The 12,161-nt window shown below is 37.6% G+C and overlaps 1 protein-coding gene across 4 annotated transcripts in view; it reads left to right on the top strand.

Annotated features, from left to right (window-relative positions):
* Positions 1–12,161, top strand: part of sgcz (sarcoglycan zeta) — a 372,407-nt gene that overhangs the window by 344,162 nt on the left and 16,084 nt on the right. For all 4 annotated transcript variants that reach the window (XM_028456492.1, XM_028456482.1, XM_028456496.1 and 1 more), the window contains one exon: positions 6,581–6,704. In XM_028456492.1, the coding sequence (XP_028312293.1) occupies positions 6,581–6,704 (124 nt within the window). The remainder of the gene's footprint in view (positions 1–6,580; positions 6,705–12,161) is intronic.

Genomic DNA, 12,161 nt, shown 5'->3' with positions numbered 1-12,161 from the left:
TTTTTCTTTCCTGTATTGTACGAAATGTGTGTATGTGGTGTGTGTGTGTGTGTGTGTGTGTGTGTGTGTGTGTGTGTGTGTGTGTGTGGTGTGTGTGTGTGTGTGTGTTGTGTGTGTGTGTGTGTGTGTGTGTGTGGTGTGTGTGTGTGTGTGGGTGTGTGTGGTGTGTGTGTGGTGTGTGTGTGTGTTGTGTGTGTGTGTGTGTGTGGTGTGTTGTGTGTGTGTGTTGGGGGGCGGTGGGTGGTGGGGGAATACATAAATAAAAAGTCATTTTACAATGGTAAATTATCCACTCAGTTATGTCTTCTATGGGAAGCTGTAATAGTGCAGTGTTATAACCAGGAGGACAATATAAATCTTTGAAGGACTTTCCAAGTGTCACTTTGGAAACAAATGTTTTTAATGTACATCATGAATAATAAAAACGGCTTGTTTTCACATGGTCCGTTACACCGCTGACTTGTAAATCGCTTTAGTGCAATATGTGGAATTTATTATCTGTTGTATTAATGTAACATGTTCTGCAGTGGCATTTCCCTTATCAAATCATCCTCTGTGTTGTGCTTTTCTCATCTATATGATCCTGTATGCTAAAGCTATACATTCAACCTTCCCTCAAGGGTAGATAATATTGCCTTTAATCCTTTTAGAATATCATAATGTAGAAAGCATTCCTGGAGATTACATAAGAACTAAAGTAAACTCTTCCACCTTACATATTTTGAAAGAAATCTTTAAACTGTTATGGCAATTACTATATTAATCATCATATCATCAAATGTGTGTTCATGTGTACACTTTGTCATGTGTTTATACACAATGACTGCGTTATATCGTTGTACTTTTGAACAGAGACGTTGCTCCTTTGCTGAGTCATGTTAGATTAGATTACTCGCAGTACAGACAGGTTGTGCTGTATTCACAGTGCCAGCAACAAACAGTCTCTGCTGAAGGTCTCATACCAAAGCTCTGATTAACAGAGCTCTGTAACAGTGCCTATGTATAATAAGATGTGATTCTTGGTCTATGCCTTTCACAGGGTTTAGATGGCCGACTCACATTCTTTCACCTACGCACACAGATGAGCTGCATCTGACCAAGGCCAAACTCAAACTCACATGTGGACTCACATGCAGATACACACACGCACACACACACACACTCACATCACACACACACACATACACACACACACACACCAACTGATGCACACATATTATCAAGACAGATATCATTGCTCTAACGTCTCCACTGTTGGGGGCATCTGACCCCCTCCTTTTCCTCTCATCAGGCCCAGGACTTTTCTCTATCTGTATAAAGTTTAAGCTGTGGAACTTTCCAGTTAGTTGCTGGCCGCTTGCCCTTCCTACAGGATGAAAGACCTTTTTTGCACTATTTTTCATTTAGTTTATAATAAATCCTTTTTTATAAAATCATCATGCTGTGACTGGACTTCATCACCGCAAATTTGCCGTGACAAAACTACATGAAGCTCTTCAGTAACTTTGATGGAGACAAAGGTTTTTAAATATTATTATTATTATTATTATTATTATTATTATTATTATTATTATTATTATTATTATTATTATTATTATTAAAAATTAAAAATTTTAAATCATGGGGGGTACACCCTCACAATGGCGCTAGTCCATTGCAGGGCAACACACACACAACCACTCATACTCTTGTTCACTCCTACGGCCAATTTAGGGGGGGTTTTCTGCACAAAACCCGAAGCAGCTGTGGCTACAGAGATTGTTTACCTCCTTCAGTTTGACCATGGTGTGCCTATGCTTTAAGCTTCTAGAATAGAATAGAATACAACACAATACACCTTTATTGATACCCAGAGAGGAAATTCACAATTGCAGCAACATAGTATACAAATACTATCATAGGCTAGTAGTGCAAAAAGAAAAATGTTGGACATAAATAAATTACTATACTATATTACTATACTACAAATGTGCAAATGACTGATCTATTTAACCTACCAATAAATCAAAAAGCAACACAAAAAACAAGCATGTATTAAATGTGTTTGTCATTTTAACAGATGGTTAGAAGACTATTTGCGATGGCACACCTAGACTGTCAGCTATAAACAATTAGATGTGATAATTTACGTCTCCAATCAATACAAAGGCTAATGTCACTGATGCAAATCAATAACAAAAACCTGCAGTATTTCAATGATATGGTTTTGGCTCTTCTGATTATAATTGAACATTGTTTACGACCGACCCAAAGGATCACACACTAGTGTGTCCTGACAGAGAGTTTGGCAACTCACTGATTTATAGATATTTCTATCAACAACTTTTGTCTTTCTCAGAACAAAAACAAGTTCCCAAACAATGAATGGAATTGCTAAAGTAATGGAGGGTTGAGGCAAGTCTTTCTTCAGTGATTAAATTATCAGCATGTCGTTGAAGTCACAAAGGCATGAAATTGCTTGACATTTTTTTTCACTCCCTGCACTCTGCCATTAGCCACTTCCGCAGCTACATTTCACAGCGAGCAAGACAGCTAAGGCCTTTGAAAAAAAAAAACTCTTTCGGGAGTTACGCTTACGTTTGTCTGGCAGCGTCTCACACAAAGGTACACACACGTACGGGACATTAAGCAATCACAAGGTAGCTATGCCAATACACAAACTTATGGGAGATTTGCAAACGCTAAAATGCTTCCAAATGTAATTTGATTTTTGATAGAACGGAGATCGGTATGCTCTTTCACTCACATACACACAAAGTTTTCCACCAAGACAAATATCTAATGTTCCTTGACTTCCTCTTGTCTCACCTCAGTAACTCGATGGTACCTTTATAATGTTTTTAAACAGCCCAGGACTTTCTCTTTTCACTTCCTCTTTTCATACCTCCAGGCTTTCATTGTGCGATTTAAACCCTCTGCATAATCTTCCTCCACTCAGACGTAAACTCGCTGGTCACGTCTGGAAGGTGTATAAATGTCATGTATCTGCATTCTCTCTCGGAGAACTTCGCCTAAACTCGAAGTTTTTTACCGTCTATGAATCCGTCTCAATTCATCACCGTGCAGCATTCGGTAAGATAGAAAAGTGTCCTAAAGTGTCTCTTTGACTGGGTGAGGCTTCACTCTACAGCAACCAGGGTGATGGGTTATATGGAGAAGCATTTAGCATGAAAAGGTTAAAAGTTTTTTGTCCCAAATGGCAAGGTGGCAATCAGGTAGTTTAGCCTTCAGTAACGCTGAAAAGGAAAAGGGCAGGATGAATGTCAGCCAAGACTTATGGGAAATATAACTCACATTAAAAAGCCCAAACTTCAACAATTTCTACCCAAACCCTTGAAAGAACACAGACTAAAGGCTTGGCTTCTAAAATGTGAGGTCTGCCCTTTTATTCCATATTATTACAAGAGAGCTACTTTTTGATCATTCAAAAAAAAAAAAAAAAAAATATATATATATATATATATATATATATTTTTTTTTTATTATTGATTGCATAGGTTGGGGGTGGGATGGCCAGCTGGCTTGAATTATGTAGATTGTATTTACCATTCTAAAGTGATACGTTTTTAAATTGGAAATCTACTTTGGAAGGGATTGTTCAAAGACGAAGCTTAGACTTAGACTTTCTTTATTGTCATTCAAACTTGAACTTTACAGTACAGATAAGAACAAAATTCCGTCACATTGGCTCGTATTGCAGGTTAAAAAAACTGCAGTAAGTATTTACATAAAGTAATTAGTATCAAAAAAGAGGTGCAGATATAAATAGATATCAAGAGGAAAAGCTATGCGTAAGATTCCTATACAGATAAGTATATTGCACGTTTTTGTTTTTTGTTCTTTTTTAGGGGTTGGGGAGTTAATGCATGTTATATTGTCTATTTTATTGGTCCAGTGAGGATTATATTGTCTTTTTTACAGTCCAGTGAGGTAATCCGGTTATGGGGGTTTGAGGGGAATGAAAGGATTATATTTTGTTCAAAAGTCTTATGGCCTGAGGGAAGAAGCTGTTACAGAACCTGGAGGTTCTGCTTTGGAGGCTACGGAACCTCTATGCAGAGTCCAACAGCAAAGATTATGCTGACAGTAGATTTTAGTACTTCTTCATATGTTTTCAACAGCATTTACCATATTTATTTAGTTTGTTAGCAGAATTACGTCAAAAGATTTTGTCACTGTTTTGACCAAATATAGACCTTAGGCCATTGAAGATTCCATAACATTTTGAAGTAATCCAGATCAATATACTGATTGTGGATCCATTTCAAACTTTGAAAAACTCGGTTTTCTAACTAAAAGAACTTAATGAAATTTGACTCAGTTCCTCAATTACCACACGGAGTTTTATCCAGATCAGATCTGGATTGCACATTTCATTGCATTTTTTTGAAAAACAAACTGTAGGTGTACATTCAGACCAGCTGTATCATTACTAATGAGGATAGAAATGTCTTCCAAGCCATTAAAGTGTGAGTAATCTTAGTACCGTGATTATGATCACTGATCCAGATAACTGTGAATATCTGGCTCTTGGTGTAGGTTTGTTCTCTCTGAGTGCTTTTGTTATCTACTGCATGTGTTGTTGAACTTCAGATGATCCAGAGTGGAATATAATTGTACATCCCCCCGTTGGTCTTTATTCTTTTAAGTGGGAGGATACTGAAATTGAAAAAAAATTGAACCCATATTCCATCCATGCATTAATGCATTATATCAATTCTGCTCACCATGTCATTATAGACAAATATGGATGCTGTGTAAAATAGTGTTGCTATGCCTGGGAGCTAGATCTGTGGTAGAGATGGTGAGCTGTTATAATGGGGAAATATCTTGGATATAATTAAATCTCAAACATAAATTGTATCTTTTTGATGAAAACCTATCTATGAAAATACAGTTATTGTGCTATGCTGAATTGAACAATGCCCCCCCCCAAAAAAAAACACTGAATAGCTGAGATGTGGATTAAATAAATATGCATACATAGTATTTCCATCTGTCTACAATTTCCATTGGAGTAAAATTGAAATGGGTGAAAACCAAACTGGAATTATAATATTTTGACAGATGGAAACAAAACAAGAGACATTGATAACCGTAATTGATAGAAGCATGTACAGTATGTGTACGTCCATGGGAAGCGGTTTACTTTCTCAGCAGCATCTTGTGATTGTCTTTCCGTAACTGCAAGCTCCTGTCTCTCACATGCTCCCATATGCAGATGCAAAACTGTTCTGTAGAGAAAAATTATTTATTTTTTTACCAATCAAAAGTCAGAGCAAAAGGAAAATATGTATTTCCATCTCTTATAACCCCTGAATGCTTAGCGCTGCCAGGATGCAGAGCCTACATGATCTCATACACATCTAGCTTGTAGAAATCACTACCACAAAGACATTGCGTAGGATTTGTTTCATGTTCAAACCTTTTAAAAGCTGTTTGGTAAAAAGAATAAATGAAGTGAGCAAATGAACCAAACATTTAGATGCTTTACAAGTCTGAGAAAATTAAACCATCTAAAGAAACAATGTCATTTCCCCCCTGAAGTAGCTCAACCCTTTAAGGACACATCACACAGTAAGTCATTTAGCACTAATAGGACTCATAATCTCCCATTTTCCCGCAGATAGAAGTTGCAAATAGAGGTGAAATGACTTAATTCTGATGCAAACCAGTCTGCTTCCAGCTCTGCTTTAAATTAAAAGACATTATCTGGATGCAAGTGATCTGCTTTGTTGAATCTTTATCCAATCTTTGCAGGAAATACTAGATTTCATTGAAAGCCCCAATCTGAAATGATTTAATCTGATTTCCATTGTATTTTGCGTTTCAATAAATTCAATTAACCAAAAGTACATCTCATTGTGCCAAAATACATGCCTGATTAAACCTATTGATACTTAACGTCAACCTCTTAAATTGTTATTTGGTTTGATGGACTCCGTTAGTGCAAAGCATGAAGGACAGCCAGTGGAAAAAAAGGCTTTTTATGCACTTCTTAAACCAGAACCTCTTTTATCAAAGGCACTAAGGTCTTTGCAGGTGTCCTTTGGTCAGACTGAATGAAAGCCTGACTTTTCTCCAACAAACATTTGGTTTGAATACTCAGCCTCTCAACTGGGAGGTTCAGGGTCTCCTCTGCCGAACTGTCAGGATTATGGTTTTAAAAGCTACATTTAAACGAAACATTTAAAACCTAGCTTTAAAATGAAATGTATCAAAAAGCTACCAAATGGGTTATTTCCTTAGACGTTGCCAATGTTTTGAACAATTTATTCGTATCCAAAGTCCACAACTCTAAAGCTCTAAACTTTTTATTTTTTTTGGTTTCGATTAAGTGTTTCAAAAATATTGGACTTGGTATATTGTCCTTCACCAGTTCAACAATTGATAGTGCTGGCTTTTACTGAGCAGCCAGAGGACTGAGAGCAAGGCTTATATTTGACTTATTGTTGATCCTTCAGTGATAATCTATTGTTATTCAGAGCAAGAGGCCCAAACTTCATCCGACATGGTTTTTGTTTTTTCATTTTGGTTTCCACGGACTCTGCATTAACTTCAGTCTGTTTATGGCTCTCAGGCTGGAGTCTCCAACCCGAACCTTGACCCTGGAGGCTCCCAGAGGGGTGGAGATTAATGCTGGAGTGGGAGACTTCACAGCGTCCTGTCGGAAAGATCTCCTCCTGCAGTCATCGGAAGGGGAGGTGAGTGTGTGTGAGAGACTGTGTGTTATCTGGGCATTTGCAAAAATTAACTAATGAAAGTTTTCTGTCCAAAGGACAACAAAACCAGTGGGATGGTTGTGTCAGTGAGTCCTTATACGCCAGGGCTTTCAATAGTGTTGGGTCCACTTCATTAAAGTACCTTATTAGGCTAATGAGCGCCATCAATCTAGGCGACCTTGTCCTCTTTTACTCCTCTCGTCTTCTCATCAAGCCGTCTCTCGTTCCTCTTCTATTTGGGAGAAGTGTCTTCATTAGAGCTGGTTTGATGAGGTTCCCTGTCATTTGTGGCTCTGGGTGCGTGTGAGCGTCTGCCATATTGCTTGTCTGCTGGAGCATAATGTGTTATCAGCTTTGTAATTAACAGAGGGATGACCCCCCTTCTGGTTGCACTGTATGCATCTCATATGTAATAAAGCACACCTCATTATTTCACACAAACTTTGTCAGGATTGATGGATATGAATGTCATTTAAAGTATAAGTGTCTTCAGCTTTAGCATTGCAGTTAGAGGAGGGGCCCTAAAACCACTTTTTTCTGCTGAATACCTACATTATTAGGTGCATAGTTTATTTATCCTCGTCCCATTTTTACATTTTAGTATATTAATTTAGCATTTTTAGTTGTAAAATGTCAGTGACTGCCCTCTATGGGTTGAACGCCGGCTATTGCAATTTAATTTTCCTATTGGCTGAGATTAGATTAGTGACCTCTTTTTGGATAAGTGACATCACTAACCGTCACTGTTGGCACCGCCCCCTCCTTTGAAAGATGGGAGAAGAGTGATTTTCTCCTCTCACAGCCCTTAGCGAGCATTGATTGACAGCTCCATGCGAGAATGCGCAGTGATGTGGGGGCAGGGCTGCTGTGACTGGACTTAACTACCTCTACGCCCATAATCAAGGCATTTTGAGGTGCACTTACACTTTCATCGTATGCGGGGTACCAGTACATAAAGATAATAAAGCATTTACCAATACTTACAATATTTAATACTAACGACAACATCCACCCAGAAACACACGCAAACACATGCAAAAAAAATAAAAAATACATTATATAAAAAACATCTTAAAGACTAAACATTGAAAACAGAACTACATCCTATGGAAATTACAACAAATACTACATACCAAATCACTGAAGATAATCTATTCTTCCCTTATTGGGTCACATTTAAATTACTGCTTATAAACTAAGACATAGTAATGTGTTTATACGAGAAAGGGTTCAATCTAACATTGGAAAACACAGCACTGTCAATAGCTATTAACAGCTAGAATAACCTTGATGCAGAGACAAAACAAGGAACTTCGAAAGACGATGAAGTTTTCTTTTGAACTGGAGGAACGTAAACAAAGTCGGGGAATGAAATCTGCAGGGAACAAGGACGACACGAACAACGATGGAGAGGAGGAATGAAAAAAGACAACACTGACTACAGCTGAGAATAAATCTTACATAAAAAAGGACAAAAAAAGGACAAAAAAAAAACAGGGGACGGGACTTGGATCAGCAAACTGCTTCTCTCGTCTCCTTTTTCGGCATGTACAAAAAAAAAATAATAATAATAACAAAACTTCTGTGAATGCAACCATGTCGGAAATAAACTGAATAAATAAATAAATAAAATAAATTTTTTGTCCCGACCAAATCCCTGCAAGTGCCAGATTTTCTTCCGTTTTATAAGATTATCCTATAGATTGTTTTCAACCACGTGACCAAAACTGCTTGCGTAACCACGCGCCGCCACATTGGAGGATATACAAACAAACAAAACGGCATCTGCTAACAGCGTGTCTACTAATGTGTTCACTTTATTCACATATTTCACCACTCTCGATGCCATGATTTTTTCAACAGCAAACAATACTAAATAACATGAGTTTGAAATTTCATGATTTGTTGAATATGCAAGTCTCCTTATGCAGAACAGCTCAAATAACTTCACAAATTTTTGTGTGTACAGTTTTTTATTCCTTGCTCAATAGCTTGCAAAACAGAAAATTAAAAATTTATAGAAAGCAACGTTTCTCGCCTAATCAAAAGGTACAATAGAATCTGAAAAATGAGTTAATGCACAACACACTCTTGCATTTTCTCTTTTTTCTTCTTCTGTGTAGCTGTCTTTATTTATTACGGTTTCCAACTCTGTATCACTGGCTGTTAAAGTAAGAATAAACTAAAAATATTTGTTACGATAACCAGTTACATTACTAGATAATTTACATGACATTTACATGTTTCTGCCTCCTCACAGATGCCTTCTCACACCACAATTGCAAAAACATAAATAATAATAATAATAATAATAATAATAATAATAATAATAATAATAATAATAATAATAATAATAAATATAAACAAGCAAAGTCACAGTTTTTATAATTTATATTTTCAATATAATGATCAAGTAAAAGAATAAGTATAACAGCCCAATCACTGCGAAATGTCGAAGGTTGTTGTGTTTTTGACTCCTCTGCAGTAAGATTTTGTCTTTTATTCTCTCTCTAGACACGTCTATAACTTTGATCAAGTGACTTTGAGCTTTCCTTTACTTTGTCATGGCCAACATTTTGAGTTGGAGCCCAGTCTGGCGAGGATTCATTATACAGTCGAGCAGGTTTCCCTAGCAAATGATAATCGGAATAAAGGCTTAGTATTTTGCAAATATCAAGTTTTTTGCGCATTCAGATGAAAATACTGTGGAAAGTACTTACCACTGATAAAATAGTCACTGCGAGTCCTTAGTTTTTTCTTCGTCCAAGTCAGTTCTGTTTACATTTGATCACCATAGACGTTGTCGGCACTTGGTTGGTTTTGCTGGTATTCAAAATAGTTTATAAACCCCTTTGTGTTGATTAGAATTATGTCCACAACAAACAACAGCACAAAGTACTTTTAGTTACTTTTTAAGAGTGAATTTGTTGGAGTGCATTTTCCGGGTTGGGGATGAGATCTTGCCCCAAGTGAAAGAGATCAAGTACCTCGAAGTCTGATTGGTACGGCGTCTGCAGTGATGCAGAGTTTGCACCGATCAATTTACCGGTCGATCTACATTCCTACCATCACCTATGGTCATGAGCTTTGGGTCGTGACTGAAAGAACAAGATCGCGGGTACAAGCAGGCAAAATGAGTTTCCTCCGTAGGGTGGCTGGGCTCTCCCGTAGAGAAAGGGTGAGAAGCTCAGTCAGCATTGAGAAGAGCCAGATGAGGTGGCTTGGGCACCTAATTAGGATGCCCTCAGACGCCTCCCTGGTGAGGCATTCAGAGCACGTCCCTCCAGAAGGAGACCCAGAGAAAGACCCAGGACAAGCTAGAGAGACTATGTCTGGAGAAGTGGCCAGGGGAGAGGGAAGTCTGGGCTTTCTTGTTAAGGATGCTGCCCTCGTGACCCGACTACGGATAAGAGGCAGAAAATGAATAGATCGATGGATGGGTGGATGGATAAATTTATTTATTTATCTATTTTTTAAACTCTGGTTAAACAGTCCGGTTAAAATCCAGCCGCTGTTGTTTCGGTGCAGAGGTTTCCCTCACGTCCACCAACGCAGCGTTAGCTTTGCGCTTCACCGATGCATGTATCATTTGGAGGCAGATTGGCAAAATAATGCGCGTATTTCCACGTATGAGAGGCTTGCATTTACTCGCCATGATTAGCGCACATGCCGACAATGCTTCTTGTTCTTTTGCTTTACCGTGGTTGGGACGGCATCCCGCAAAAATATCTAGCGCCACCTTAAAGAGGAAGTATACCACAGCTAGTAAAGTAACAGACAAACACACCATATTGTAACGTTACCTGAGTGTATTTCTTTTTAAAAAATTGCGTTAGAGTTTTAGTTACTGTCAAAAGTAACGTTGGGGCAGTAACGCGTTATTTGTAACGCGTTACCGCCCAACACTGAACGTTACTAAAAACAATTAATTGACCAGATTGACAAAAGGGTTAAATGAGATGAAAAGTGATGAAAGTAAGACACTTCAAGAAAAGGAAAACAATGTCTGCAAGAGAAAGTGTGGGATTCTAAAAGTACACGTGAGCAGGAGAATGGATTTACACACTAATTTGTGGTTGATGAGTAGCGAGTACCTCAAAGTGAAATTTGTGTCTGACAGGTCTACCAAAATGAGATAATAAAAGTAAATGATGTTGTTTAATGTCTGCACACATCTGTTCTGCAGACATTTTATTGTTTGTGTGCCTGAACACTCATTACAGCATTATATATTTGGCCTTGACTGATTGGGGCAGCACCTTTTGGAGTAACTCTGTTTATTGTGCTGAATGTAAATTATTCTTCAATGAAGTGAGTTAAAGAATATAAAAAGTTTCAGCGAGGATTTTTATGTCATTTAGATTACACGATTTTAATTGCCTATGACATTGTAGCAACAACTAATTCATCCAGAAAGTTTATTTCTGTTGAAACAACAAAGCAATTAAAAAGACAATCTGGTGTTTATCAGTTAAAATTATTACAATTAGTATCAATTTTACAACAATATGAAATCTCTTAATAGGAAACATATAAAGCAGGCTTTGCGATGTCAATTTCTGCCAGAGGAGAGTCATAAAATTGATTATATAATATAACTTTAGCATAAGTCCTTTTCTATACTTCCATTATCTACAGTTTTCATTACTCACATTGGCTTGATTTACCTTGACTTTGAAAATAAAGAAAGTGTCACATGTATGCTTTGTTTTTTAGTGCTTAACTCAGAGATGTGATTGATTATATATGTATCAATTTGTGTCCTTCTCTTCAAGCTATAAGCCACTGATAACTGACAGCTATTGATTAATGCTTATAATTGAAATAAATATATTATTTTCTGCCCACACAGACATAGAGATATTAAGTAATCTGTCACTTCCTTTGATCAGATTTAGTCATGTCTTGTCATGTGCAATTCGAAAGAAGAAACAACTAATAACACAATTTTGTTAAATAAGATCTAACTCAAAATCCTAGTGGTACCTGTCTGATAAAGTGCACTATTAACTAAAAAACTTTTTCTCCTCGCCCCGTTCTGTGTATTTTTGGCTTTCACATTTCTTTAGTGTTTTTCTCCATCACTATTTCTCACCAGCCTCCACCCTTCTGCCTCACAGCCTTTTCAGTCCGTCATCTCTTTGTAACCCAGCCTATCTAATTAACTTTCCACTGCCAGGGTTATACATCACTGTAGCTGTCACTTCACAAGAAAAAAGGGGGGCGGGAATTATAATTTCAGCCTCTTTTCTGTCATCTGTCTCTCTCTCTCTGTCTTCTTCTGTTTCATGTTTTCTTTTGTCTGTCCCTGGCCTTTGTTCCCCCATTATCTCCCTCTGTTTCTGGACCTCCTTCCTTCTCTGTCATCCATGCATACATAGCTCCGCATTGATGGGAAGAATTAGGAGTTGGGACTGTCTAACATTGGGGTTTGGTTTG

The sequence above is a fragment of the Gouania willdenowi genome, chromosome 1 (genome assembly GCF_900634775.1).
Source record: "Gouania willdenowi chromosome 1, fGouWil2.1, whole genome shotgun sequence".
Lineage (NCBI taxonomy): Eukaryota > Metazoa > Chordata > Actinopteri > Blenniiformes > Gobiesocidae > Gouania > Gouania willdenowi.
The sequence above is the reverse complement of the archived record's forward strand: the minus strand, read 5'-3'. Positions and strand labels throughout refer to the sequence as shown.